At 42.9% G+C, this 14,581-nt stretch overlaps 1 protein-coding gene across 4 annotated transcripts in view; it reads left to right on the top strand.

Annotated features, from left to right (window-relative positions):
• Positions 1-14,581, top strand: part of SCN8A (sodium voltage-gated channel alpha subunit 8) — a 295,986-nt gene that overhangs the window by 217,649 nt on the left and 63,756 nt on the right. For all 4 annotated transcript variants that reach the window (XM_069758645.1, XM_069758642.1, XM_069758644.1 and 1 more), the window contains one exon: positions 11,637-11,987. In XM_069758645.1, coding sequence (XP_069614746.1) covers positions 11,637-11,987 — 351 coding nt within the window. The remainder of the gene's footprint in view (positions 1-11,636; positions 11,988-14,581) is intronic.

Genomic DNA, 14,581 nt, shown 5'->3' with positions numbered 1-14,581 from the left:
ATATTTCTCGGCCGTATTTTACGGGCTGAGAAAATCGCAGCATGCTGCGATTGTCAGCGTATTCCTACAAAAATACGCCAGTGAAAGTCTATGGGGGCGAGAAAAATACGGATTACACACGGACCACACGTCTGCCTTGCGAGAAATAAGCACCGGTGTTCTATAGAAAAGCCGGCAATTCAGAGCAGTGTACAGTAAAATCACACTGACAGGTTAGAATAGATAAAATTAATGTCTACACATAGAATAGGTAGATATATATATATACAGTATATATATGTCATTGACACATATAGAGTATATATTTAATACAGAGCTAGATAGCTTAAAAGCCGGTAATTCAATTGCCGACTTTTGCTATCTCCTTATCAAACCCGACAGGATATGAGACATGGTTTACATACAGTAAATCATTTCATATCCGTTATGTTTTTACATATTCCTCACTAAAAATGTTAGTAGTTTCTGCGTGCAAAATTTGTGAGCTCTAGGTGTTAAAATAAAGGGTTAAATCACGGAAAAAACTGGCGTGGGCTCCCGCTCAATTTTTGTCCGCCAGAGTGGGAAAGCCAGTGACTGAGGGCAGGAATTAATAGCCTAGAGAGGGACCATGGTTATTGCCCCCCCCCCCCCCCCCCGGCTGAAAACATCTGCCCCCAACCACCCCAGAAAGGGCACTATGTAAGATGCACCTATTCTGGCACTTAGCCACTCTCTTCCCACTCCCGAGCGGTGGTGGGATATGGGCTAATAAGGAGTTAATGTCACCTTGCTAATGTAAGGTGACATTAAGCCTGGTTAATAATGGTGAGATGTCAATAAGACACCTATCCGTTATTAATCCAATAGTAATAAAGGGTTAAAAATACACACACATTATGAATAAATTATTTTAATTGTTAGAATCTATTTAGTTTGTTACTATCCGCCATTTTCTTGTGGTGTTCTGGCTGCTGGTCTTTTCCCTCTGGTGCTGGGTTTGTCTTGGGTCAGGTGATTGTATCACTCTTTATTAACCAGCACCTTCCTCCCAGTCCTTGCTGGACAACAGTGTTAGGCTGCCGTCACACTATCAGTATTTGGTCAGTATTTTACATCAGTATTTGTAAGCCAAAACCAGGCATGGGTGATAAATGCTGAAGTGGGGAATATGTTTCTATTATACTTTTCCTCTAATTGTTCCAATCCTGGTTTTGGCTTACAAATACTGATGTAAAATACTGACCAAATACTGCTAGTATGACGGCAGCCTTAATCTGCTTTAGTTCTGGCTTGGTGCTTTGCTTTGTCTTCCGTGTGTATGGTTTGTGCAGTACTGGAGTACTGGGAGCTCTGGTTCTGCTAGTCTAGTTTCTGTTTTCAGTTGGTATCTGCTGCCTTCTCTGTGTTTTCTTTTAGGAGGTGACCTGTTTTTGTACCCAGTCCTTAGATCTTTTAGGGAACCTATTCCCCCGATCTATAGGTCTTCGCTTGAGATTAACCTAGGATCGTCAGTGGGTCTATTTGCAAGGACTTGGTCGTCCACTCCATCGTAGGGTACCAGCCTAGTAATAGTGCAGGGTCAGTTTTCCCCCTTCTACCCTATTCCTGTGTTGCAGTTCCATAACAGTTTGTCCAGCCACATATATCAGAAAAGAAACAAATCCTCTCCCTGATTCCTTCAATATGAGCAGCGTCCAAGAACTTGCTCAACGTTTGCAAGGGTTAACTTTGGAAGTAGCCAACCTGCAACAGCACGTGACTAATTACCCTGGAGCACGCTCTGAAAAACCAAAAGTAGGATTACCTGAGTTTTTTCTGGTAAACGGCAGGAATTCTTTACATTTAAAAATGCATGTTTACTTTATTTTCGGCTTAGACCTAGATCCTCAGGGAGTGAATTACAACGTGTGGGGATTATTATGTCTTTATCGCGAAGTGAACCCCAAATCTGGGCATTTTCATTACATCCTGATGATTCTTGTTTGACATCTGTAGAAGCATTTTTTACTACTATAGGGTTGTTATAAGTTGGTCCTGATTGGGTCACATCAGCTGCAGTAGAGCTCAGACGGCTTAAACAGGCTTCTGTTGATGCTGAGAAGTATTGCACCCAGTTCAGACGATGGTCCGCAGAGTTCAGGTGGAATCACCCAGCGCTCAAGAGTCAGTTTTTAGCAGGTTTGAGTGAAAGAGTTAAAGATTTGCTCATTGCATATCCTGCACCTGATACTTTGGAAACTGCAATGCAGTTAGCTATCCGTGTGGATAGAAGATTGAGAGACAGGCAGAATGAAGAGAAGGCTCTTATAATGCTGGACCCAGTCTCTCAGGATAGCCCCATCGACAGCGGGGAACTGATGCAACGTGGGGCGATGTCCTCTCATTCCCAGGAGAGGAGGTTCTCGCTGGGGCTATGCTTGTATTATGGTAAGGCTGACCATTTTATTAAGCAATGCGAGGTTCGCATAAGGAAAGAAAAAAAAAAAGTCAATCAGAGTATCCCTCCCGTTCGCATTGCATTTTTACCGTCTGCAGGAGTTTCTTTTTCCCGGTAGTTCTACCTGTCGTGGTCATTCGATTGATTTTCAAGTGATGGTGGACTGTGGTTCTGCACTTAATTTGATTGATCAACAATTTCTAGACAAGTATAAGATTGATTCTGTACCTTTAACATGCCCTTTTCCTGTAGTGGCGATTAAAAACACTCCTAGAGCATGGGTGCGTTTCTCGAAAGGTCACCGATTTTCCACTCACTGTGAATATGGAATACCAGGAATCTTTTGATTTGTTTGTACTTGATAAATTGCCTTTTCCAGTTGTTCTGGGGTTACCCTGGTTAAAGATGCACAATCCTGTACTGGACTGGTCGTCAAGTATGATAAGATCCTGGGGTCAGGAGTGTTATGGGAAATGTTGTGATGTACACATTACTGCTGTTGTGAAAAGTGAGCTACCTGAAGCCATTCAAGAATTCTGGAAAGTATTTTCAGAAGTGGAGTCACAAGCTCTACTACCCCATAGAGATTACGATTGCGCTATTGAGTTCGTCCCACGTGCTACTCTCCCTAAGAATCGTTTATTTAATCTGATGATTCCCGAGAGGGAGGCCTTAAAGGAATACCTACAGACTAGTCTTTCTGCAGGTCATATAAGACCCTCTAAATCCCCTGTGGCTGTGGGATTCTTTTTTGTAAAAAAACAAAAAAAGATGGGGGTCTTAGGCCGTGTCTGGATTTCAGGGAGATTAATAAGATCACTGTGCGCAATCCTTACTCCTTGCCGCTAATTCCAGATTTGTTTGACCAATTAGTTGGAGTCAAATGGTTCTCTAAGATCGATCTCCGTGGGACATATAATTTGCTGCGGGTAAAAGAAGGCGATGAATGGAAGACAGCCTTTTATACCCTGGAAGGTCATTTTGAGTGTCTAGTAATGCCTTTTGGCCTTGCAAATGCTTCGCCGTTCTTTCAAAATTTTGTTAACGACATTCTGAGGCCGTTGATCGGTAGGAGTATTGTTTATTTGGATGATATTTTGATCTACTCGCCCGATCTGGAGTCGCATTGGCAGAGAGTCCACGAGGTTCTGCAGATTCTGAGAGAAAACACACTCTTTGCTTAACTGGAGAAAAGCGAGTAACTCGGTACAGAAAATTAGTTTTTTGGGGTACTTTATATCCAGTGATGGTTTTGAGATGGACCCAGTGAAGATTCAGGTGGTATTGGAGTGGCCTAGACCTGAATGCTTGAAGTCGATTCAGAGATTCTTGGGGTTTGCTAATTATTGTAGAAAATTCATAAAGAATTTTTCTGTTATTGCAAAACCTCTTACTGATCTGACTAAGAAGGGTTCCAATACTGTCCAATGGTCCCCTGAGGCTGTCAAGGCTTTTGAGCATTTCAAGGAGGGGTTTAGCTCTGCTCCTGTTTTGATCCAGACAGATGAGACTAAGCCCTTTCTGGTAGAGGTGGATGCCACATCAGTAGGAGTGGGGGCTGTTCTGTCACAGGAAGGAGAGGATGAGGTGCATCCCTGTGCGTTCTTTTGTAAGAAATTTTCGGAGGCGGAGTTCAACTACGATGTTGGGAACCGAGAATTGCTGGCTATTAAGCTTGCATTTGAGCATTGGCGACATTTTTTGGAGGGCGCCAGGCATCCTATACAAGTCTTTACTGATCATAAGAATCTGATCTACCTGGATGCTGCTAAACGTTTGAATGCCCGTCAAGCTAGGTGGGCATTGTTTTTTGTCCAGTTCCATTTCTCTGGTACATATATCCCTGGGACCAAGAATGTTAAAGTGGATGCTTTGTCTCGTAGTTTGTCCCCAGCGGTTAATACGGAAAAGGAGGAATCTATTCTGCAGAGAGGGGTGGTGGTGGCAGCATTAGGTTCTGAGTTGGAAAATAGCATTCTTAAAGCCCAGGATGCGGCACCAACTAACACTCCGTATGGGAAATTATTTGTGCTTAAAGCCTTGATTAGAGCTTTGTTTACAGAATGTCATGAATCTCGTTTGGCGGGTCATCCAGGGATTGCCGAAACAAGAAAGTCGATTGGTCGGAGTTTCTGGTGGCCGGGGTGGCTAACAGAAATTGTCAAGTGGATGCGTCAGTGTACCGTGTGCGCTAGGTCTAAGGCTTCTCATGCTCCGGTGGCAGGGTTGCTTTGCACGTTAGAGGTTCCTAGTTCTCCATGGACTCATCTTGCAATGAATTTTATCACCGACCTGCCGGTCTCTGAGGGTTTTTCTGTCATCTGGGTTGTTGTGGACCGGTTTAGTAAGATGTGTCACCTGGTCCCGTGCAATAAATTACCCTGCGCTAAGACACTTGCCAGGGCATTTGTGAAAGAGATTGCCAGGCTCCATGGTGTTCCCACGGACATTGTCTCCGATAGGGGACCACAGTTTGTGGCTCACTTTTGGCATGCTTTTTGTGACAGACTTAAGGTTCATTTGTCATTTTCGTCGGGTTATCATCCGGAGTCCAATGGACAGACCGAGAGGAAGAACCAGGACGTTGAGCAGTTTTTGGGATGTTTTGTAGCGAACAATCAGGAGATGTGATCGGAATATCTACCATTAGCTGAATTTGCTCTCAATATTCATACGTCTCCTTCAGCTGGGTGTTCTCCTTTCTCTTGTTGTACTGGGAAGCATCCATCTTTCGGTCCTTTTTCTAGGATTGGGGCGGCGGTGCCTGAGGAGTAGAGTTTTTCTGAGAAGTTTGGAAAAGGTTTGGACCAGTGTGCGCCATAATCTTAAACAGGCTAATAGGAGGTCTAAGAAATATTTTGACAAGAGAAGAAGGGAGGCGAGGTTTGTTGTTGGGGACATGGTTTGGTTGTCTTCTAGGAATCTGCGTTTGAAGATTCCTTCTAAAAATTTGTGGCCTAAGTTTGTAGGACCCTTCAAAGTGGTTCAGATTATCAACTCTCCAGCAGTGAGATTAGACATTCCTTCGTCCTGGAAAATTAATTTCATGTATCTTTGCTGCAGAAAGTTGACACGCCAGATAAGGTGGCTATGCCGTCTGCTCCTCCAATTGATGAGGACTGCGAGTTTGAGATTTCACACATTCTTGATTCCAGGTGGCACAGAGGAGGGTTACAGTATCTTGTGTCCTGGAAGGGTTTCAGTCCCGGGAACAATTCATAGGTGGACATCTCAGCCTCAAGGTTAATTAAGGCTTTTCACAGGAGATTTCCGAATAAGGCCTGGCCTAGAGGATCCGGGGGGGTGCTCGTTAAAAAGGAGGTACTGATAGAATCTGTTTAGTTTGTTATTATCCGCCATTTTCTTGTGGTGTTCTGGCTGCTGGTCTTTTTCCTCGGGTGCAGGGTTTGTCTTGGGTCAGATGATTGTATCACTCTTTATTAACCAGCACCTGCCACCCAGTCCTTGCTGGACAACAGTGTTAATCTGCTTTAGTTCTGGCTTGGTGCTTTGCTTTGTCTTCCGTGTGTATGGTTTGTGCAGTACTGGGAGCTCTGGTTCTGCTAGTCTAGTTTCTGTTTTCAATTGGTATCTGCAGCCTTCTCTGTGTTTTCTTTTAGGAGGTGACCTATTTGTGTACCCAGTCCTTAGATCTTTTAGGGAACCCCTTCCCCCAATCTATAGGTCTTCGCTAGGATCGTCGGTGGGTCTTTTCACAAGGAATTGGTCGCCCACTCCATTGTAGGGTACCAGCCTAGTCATAGTGCAGGGTCAGTTTTCCCCCTTCTACCCTAGTCCTGTGTTGCAGTTCCATAACATTAATGAAATAAATAAACACATGGGGTATTATTGTACGCTCAATCCAACTGACGACCCTCGTTCTTCAGAAAAAAAAGGAAAGTAAAAAAGCAACAATACCCCAAACCTGTCCGCCGTATAGTCATGTAAATCCATCTGAAGGGGTTAAATAAATTTACAACCAGGAGCCTGCTAATTCAGCCGCCCCTCGCTGTAAAAACTGGGGAATGAATGGAATGCAGCTTCATTGACTTGCGGTGCCGTCATAGAAGCTGCGCCCCATGGTGGCATAAACTCATATGAACTCTAGCGTGGGAATTTTTCTGAATATTTTCTCACTGTACGGCGGACAAGTATGGGATATTGTTGCTTTTTATTTTCTTTTTTTTTTTCAGAACGAGGGTCATCAGTTGGATTGAGCGTACAATAAAGATATTAAAACCCCATTTGTTTATTTCATTAAAATACTTTATTCATAATGTGTGTGTATTTTTAACCCTTTAATACTATTGGATTAATAATGGATAGGTGTCTTATTGACATCTCTCCATTATTAACCAGGCTTAATGTCACCTTACATTAGCAAAGTGACATTAACCCCTTATTACCCCATATCCCACCACTACTCGGGAGTGGGAAGGGAGTGGCTAAGTGCCAGAATAGGCACATCTGTAAGATGCCCCTTTTCTGGGGTGGCTGGGGCAGATGTTTTTAGCTGGGGGGGCAATAACCATGGTCCCTCTCTAGGCTATTAATATCTGTCCTCAGTCACTGGCTTTCCCACTCTGGCGGAGAAAATTGAGCTGGAGCCCACGCCAGTTTTTCTGTGATTTAACCCTTTATTTCAACACCTAGAGCTCCCTAATTTTGCACACACAAACTACTAACATTATTTGTGAGGAATATGTAAAAATATAACGGGTATGAAATGGTTTACTGTGTGTAAACCATTCCTCATATCCTGTCGGGTTTGGTAAGGAGTTAGCGAAAGCCGGCATTTTAATTACCGGCTTTTCTGCTATCTAGCTCTGTATGAAATATATATATATTTTTCTAATTTTGGTTACAGACATTACCACAATGAATTTTAAACAAAGCAATTCAGATGCAGTTGAAGTTTAGACTTTCAGCTTTCATTTGAGGGTATCCACATTAAAATTGGATGAAGGGTTTAGGAGTTTCAGCTCCTTAACATGTGTCACCCTGTTTTTAAAGGGACCAAAAGTAATTGGACAGATTCCATAATTTTAAATAAAATGTTCATTTTTAGTACTTGGTTGAAAACCCTTTCTTGGCAGTGACTGCATGAAGTCTTGAACTCATGGACATCACCAGACGCTGTGTTTCCTCCTTTTTGATGCTCTGCCGGCCTTCACTGCAGTGGTTTTCAGTTGCTGTTTATTTTGAGCCTTTCTGTCTGAAGTTTAGTCTTTAACAAGTGAAATGCATGCTCAATTGGGTTGCGATCAGGTGACTGACTTGGCCATTCAAGAATATTCCACTTCTTTGCTTTAATAAACTCCTGGGTTGCTTTGGCTTTATGTTTTGGGTCATTGTCCATCTGTAGTATGAAACGACGACCAATCAGTTTGGCTGCGTTTGGCTGGATCTGAGCACACAGTCTGGCTCTGAATACCTCAGAATTCATTCGGCTGCTTCTGTTCTGTGTCACATCATCAATAAACACTAATGACCCAGTGCCACTGGCAGCCATGCATGCCCAAGCCATCACACTGCCTCTGCCGTGTTTTACAGATGATGTGGTATGCTTTGGATCATGAGCTGTACCATGCCTTCACCATACTTTTCTCTTTCCATCATTCTGGAAGAGGATGATCTTGGTTTCATCTGTCCAAAGAAGGTTCTTCCAGAACTGTACTGGCTTTTTTAGATGTTTTTTTAGCAAAGTCCAGTCTAGCCTTTTTATTCGTGATGCTTATGAGTGGCTTGCACCGTGCAGTGAACCCTCTGTATTTACTTTCATGCAGTCTTCTCTTTATAGTAGATTTGGATATTGATACGCCGACCTCCTGGAGAGTGTTGGTCACTTGGTTGGCTGTTGTGAAGGGAGATTATTCTGCGATAATCCACCACTGTTGTCTTCTGTGGGCGCCCAGGTATTTTTGCATTGATGAGTTTACCAGTGCTTTCTTTCTTTCTCAGGATGTACCAAACTGTAGATTTTGCCACTCCTAATATTGTAGCAATTTCTCGGATGTTTTTTTCTGTTTTCGCAGCTTAAGGATGGCTTGTTTCACTTGCATGGAGAGCTCCTTTGACCGCATGTTTACTTCACAGCAAAACCTTCGAAATGCAAGCACCACACCTCAAACCAACTCTAGGCCTTTTATCTGCTTAATTGAGAATGACATAATGAAGGGATTGCCCAAACCTGTCCATGAAATAGCCTTGGAGTCAATTGTCCAATTACTTTTGGTCCCTTTAAAAACAGGGTGGCACATGGTAAGGAGCTGAAACTCCTAAACCCTTCATCCAATTTTAATGTGGATACCCTCAAATGAAAGCTGAAAGTCTGAACTTCAACTGCATCTAAATTGTTTTGTTTAAAATTCATTGTGGTAATGTGTATAACCAAAATTAGAAAAATGTCGTCTCTGTCCAAATATATATGGATCTAACTGTATATATATATATATATATATATATATATATATATGAGTGTGTGTGTGTCTCACTGACATATATATGTATGTATATATATGTATGTATATATATATATATATATATATATATATATATATATATATATATTATATATATACTCGAGTATAAGCCGAGATTTTCAGCCCATTTTTTGAGGCTGAAAGTCCCCCTCTCGGCTTATACTCAAGTCATACCCAGGGATCGGCAGGGGAGGGGGAGTGGGGGCTGTCTGATTATACTCACCTGCTCCTGGCGCGGTCGCTGGCTGCCTGGTGCCCCAGCTTCTTCCTGTACTGAGCGGTCACATGGTACCGCTCATTACAGTAATGAATAAATGAATATGTGGCTCCACCTCCCATAAGGGTGGAACCGCATATTCATTACTGTAATGAGCGGTAACGGTAACGGTGAACGCTCAGTACAGGAAGAAGCTGCCGGCGCCAGGAACCTGCAGGGACCGCGCTCCATCTTCAGCGTCCTCTGCAGTGACGCTCAGGTCAGAGGGCGCAATGACGTGGTTAGTGCGCGCCCTCTGCCTGAACATCAGTGCAGAAGATGCTGAAGACGGAGCAGCGCCGGAACGAAGTCAGGTGAATATTGAAAGTGCCGGGGGCCTGAGCGATGAAGAGGTGAGTATGTGATATTTTTTTTTTTATCGCAGCAACAGCAAATGGGGCAAGTGTCTGTATGAAGCATCTTAAGGGACCATAACGTTTGTGCAGCACTATATGGGGCAAGTGTCTGTATGGGGCCATAACGTTTGTGCAGCATTATATGGCGCAAGTGTCTGTATGGGGCCATAACGTTTGTGCAGCACTATATGGGGCAAATGTCTGTATGGAGTATCTTATGGGGCCATAACGTTTTGTGCAGCACTATATGGGGCAAATATCTTTATGGAGCATCTTATGGGGCCATAATTAACGTTTGTGCAGCATTATATGGGTCAAATGTCTGTATGGAGCATCTTATGGGGCCATAACGTTTGTGCAGCACTGTATGGGGCAAATATCTTTATGGAGCATCTTATGGGGCCTTAATTAACGTTTGTGGAGCATTATATGGGGCAAGTGTCTGTATGGAGCAACTTATGGGGCCATAATCAAGTTTGTGCAGCACTATATGGGGCAAATATCTTTATGGAGCATCTTATAGGGCCATAATCAACATTTGTGCAGCAGTATATTGGGCAAATGATCTATGGAGCATCTTATGGGGCCATTATTAACCTTTATGCAGGATTATATGGGGCATATTTTAATATGGAGCATCTTATAGGGCCATCATAAACTTTATGGAGCATTATATGGGGCTCCTGATTCAATATGGATATTCAAAAACACTTATCCTACTGATGTCTCAATTCATTTTACTTTTATTGGTATCTATTTTTACTTTTGACATTTACCGGTAGCTGCTGCATTTCCCACTCTAGGCTTTTACTCGAGTCATTAAGTTTTCTTAGTTTTTTGTGGCAAAATTGGGGGGTCGGCTTATACACGGGTCGGCTTATACTCGAGTACATACGGTGTATATATATATATATATATATATATATATATATATATATATATATATATATATATATATATATATATATATATATATATACACATATATATATATACACACACACAGTATGTATAGCCTGTATATATGTTTTCACGAATATTTGAGCCCATGGATCCATTCTATGTCCGTTTTGCAAGCCGTAAAATCTCACCGTACGGATGCCATACGGATGACACACGGATAATTTTTGGAGAAAAAAATTGCATCCTCCCATTGAATACGGATCACTGTTCAGGAACTTTTCTGCGTATCTCGGCCTTAAAAAACGGACCGTATTTTGATACGCTAGGTCTGACCCCAGCCTTACAACGGTATCGGCACTGGCGGTCCTGGGAATCGCGTGACATTATTATGTCACTCACTTCCTGCGGCCAATCGTCATTGATCTGATTTCACTCTCCCCACCTTCAGACAAATGAGAATGGCTTCGGCATTATTTTACATGGGTTAAACATTGGGATTCAGGTGGGATTGTCTGAGTAGTGCACAAACCAATTAACAGTTTGCTCAGTGGTTAGCACTGTTGCTTTACAGTACTGGGGTCCAGGGCTCAAATCCCACCATGGACAACATCTACAAGGAGACTGTATGTTCTCTCTGCATGGGTTTCCTCCAGGTTCTCCGGTTTCCTTCTCAAAAAAACATAATGATAGGGAATCTAGATTTTGAGGCCCAATGGGGACAGTGATGCTTGTTGACTGTAAAGTGCTGTGGAAATAATGGTGCTAAATAAGTGAGTAAAAAAAAATAAAAAACACCCATCAAATATTCATGACCATAGTACTCCATGATGGTGTCGGACAGGAAATGCCATAAAAGTGATCCCATCAAATAGTCATCACTATAGCTCTCCATGATAATGCCTGTCAGGATAAGAGTGGCACCCACAATCGAGGTAAAGGGTGACAGATATGGCAGTTAAAGAAGGAGGCACCCACAGTAACAATACCACCTGCAAACGTTGCTGTTTTTCTGTTCCTTTTTCATTATTCCCGCCTGTTTTTAGACATTTGTCCCTGTTCCTAGGTATGATGCTGTTGGTGAAGAGATAAAAAAGTACAGGAATAAATAAGTCAACAGTACCATTAATGGAAACAAAACAAGAGCTATAAGAATAATACATGTGTGGCTTATTTTGTTTCCTAGGAGAGAATCTAACGTGTTGTTTTTTTTCCTCCTGCAGTCACTACTTAGCATCCCTGGTTCTCCCTATCTGTCTAGACACAACAGCAAAAGCAGCATCTTCAGTTTTCGGAGAAGTTTCAGAGATCCTGTCTCTGAAAATGAGTTTGCAGACGATGAACACAGTACGGTGGAAGAAAGTGAAGGTAGACGGGACTCCTTGTTCATCCCAGTCAGGCACAATCGGAGGAATAGTTACAACAGTGGTTACAGCCAAGGCAGCAGATCCTCTCGCATCTTTCCAAATCTGCGAAGAAACGTTAAAAGGAACAGCACAGTGGATTGTAATGGCGTGGTGTCATTAATTGGTGGTCCGGGTGCCAAAATCCCTGGTGGACGTCTTCTGCCTGAGGTGAAAATAGATAAGGCAGCTACTGATGACAGCGTAAGAAAGTCTATAGTAGTTTAGTCTAGGCATGGCGGTCCACCCTTCTGCTTCCTGTATGCCGCCCTGAAATACTCAGTTGGATCCTACCCTGGTGGAATGAGTACTGGTTTTATCCTTACCTTATTTTAACCTTTTTCTAAACCTGTAAAAATATTTTGCTTAGTCTTTTTATGTTGTTATTTCCCCAAATTCCACTATATTTTCCTGTGTCTAATAAGGAGACAAAAACATGCAGGAAATTTGCATATATGGTTTTATCCCTTTCTAAAAACATTAAATGTTTCCTTTAGTTCAATAACTACCTACACCTATGTAAAAAAAAAAAAAAAAACCGAGAAAAGCAGCCTATGTATTTTACATCTAATTAATATAATTGACACCACCTCGTTGTTAAAGCCACAACACAACTGAAAAGCTCGCCTAGCCAGGACTAAGGAATCTTTATCTTATGGATGGTCCAAATTCCAGATGGTGATTGAGGACATGCTACATTGTGTTTGATAAAGACATGCATCAGCATCAGTATGTGCATGAGAGGAAGAAACTTGTCTCCGATGACACCTGAATTCCTAGACTATCTGCTGCTATTAATCAATCAAGCAGTTATTATATTTTGTCATATGTAATAAGCGGCAGTATTGGATGCTAGACCTAAAATTGCCATCATTGGAAGCATTTTTTTTTATATGTGTACATTTTCGTCTAAAATAATTTTTACAGTCGGGTATAATTAAACATTTAGTACAGTTTAGCTTCTGCAGCCTCTAGGTATCACAGTGCATAGCTAGCTGCAGGAGTAAATCAATCAGTGAGCTTGTTATGATAGCAGGTTGTAACTCCTTATCTTATTGTTTCTAAACATCCATGTGAAATGTGAGCTTTGAGTTGTTGATCAATCAGCTTAATAGAGAAAGGGCTTAAAGCCCCTGCCATCAGAAGGAGCTCACTAGAGGATATCAGGATAAAGGTACCGTCACACTGAGCGACGCTGCAGCGATACCGACAATGATCCGGATCGCTGCAGCGTCGCTGTTTGGTCGCTGGAGAGCTGTCACACAGACCGCTCTCCAGCGACCAACGATGCCGGTAACCAGGGTAAACATCGGGTTACTAAGCGCAGGGCCGCGCTTAGTAACCCGATGTTTACCCTGGTTACCAGCGTAAAAGTAAAAAAAACAAACGCTTCATACTTACCTTCCGCTGTCTGTCCCTCGGCGCTCTGCTTCTCTGTACTGACTGTGAGCACAGCGGCCGGAAAGCAGAGCGGTGACGTCACCGCTGTGCTTTCCGGCCGCTGGGCTTACACAGGGCAGAGAAGCAGAGCGCCGAGGGACAGACAGCGGAAGGTAAGTATGAAGCGTTTGTTTTTTTTTTACTTTTACGCTGGTAACCAGGGTAAACATCGGGTTACTAAGCGCGGCCCTACGCTTAGTAACCCGATGTTTACCCTGGTTACCAGTGAAGACATCGCTGAATCGGTGTCACACACGCCGATTCAGCGATGTCTGCGGGTGATCCAGCGACGAAATAAAGTGCTGGACTTTCTGCAGCGACCAACGACATCACAGCAGGATTCTGATCGCTGCTGTGTGTCAAACTGAACGATATCGCTAGCCAGGACGCTGCAACGTCACGGATCGCTAGCGATATCGTCCAGTGTGACGGTACCTTAACTTATTCGGCAGCCTGATATGGGTAGTTATATATAGAAGCTATGGAAGTCAATCAGCGAATTATACCCTATTGTAATAAAGTTCTATTTTACTTTTATACAGAAATGCATGAATGTATAGGGGAAAAAAAGGATCAAGCTGTTAGATTTTAACATGTTTGATCCTTTTACTTTTATTGACAGAGTTCTATGCTTCTCGCTGCTGAGGTTCCAACTCAATCAGCTACCAGATGAAGTATATGGCTAGCCTAGTGGGAGCCTGTAATCAGATTCATGTTGCCCAAACCATCAATCTGACACTGCTGCGCAATTGCAGCCTGATTTTGTTTTGCTTTGAAGGAAGACATACGTTGAAAACCCGACCATGGTCTATGTGTCTCAGCTGACAAGTTTGAGACAGGTCCCCAGCAGTTTCTACTTACCCCGCTCCCAGTGATTGATGGGTTACTCCCAGTATACATACATAAGAAGAGATCTGTCAGCTGGAACAGGGAGCGGAGAAGTTAGCTGGGGACCAGATAGAAGAAGACTGAAATGGCGCAGCGATCGCGCAGTCAGTGTCTGATTCATGCTGCATGTGGTACAGACAACTTGAATTTATCTGGGGCTTTTACGCAGCGCAGGAAGGCTTTCCATGATCATGTGAATATAACCATGTACAATACCCTACATCAGTGTTCCCCAACTCCAGTCCTCAAGGCCCACCAACAGATCATGTTTTCAGGTTTTCCTTTGTTTTGCACAGGTAATGCAATTATCACCTGTGCAATACTAAGGAAATCCTGAAAACATGACCTGTTGGTGGGCCTTGAGGACTGGAGTTGGGGACCCCTGCCCTACATAACCAATACAAAGTGTCCAACACGCAGGTAGCTGGAGCAATGTA

Source organism: Ranitomeya imitator, chromosome 3, assembly GCF_032444005.1.
Source record: "Ranitomeya imitator isolate aRanImi1 chromosome 3, aRanImi1.pri, whole genome shotgun sequence".
NCBI classification, from domain to species: domain Eukaryota; kingdom Metazoa; phylum Chordata; class Amphibia; order Anura; family Dendrobatidae; genus Ranitomeya; species Ranitomeya imitator.
Note: the sequence above shows the minus strand (reverse complement) of the source record. Positions and strands in the feature narration are given on the sequence as shown.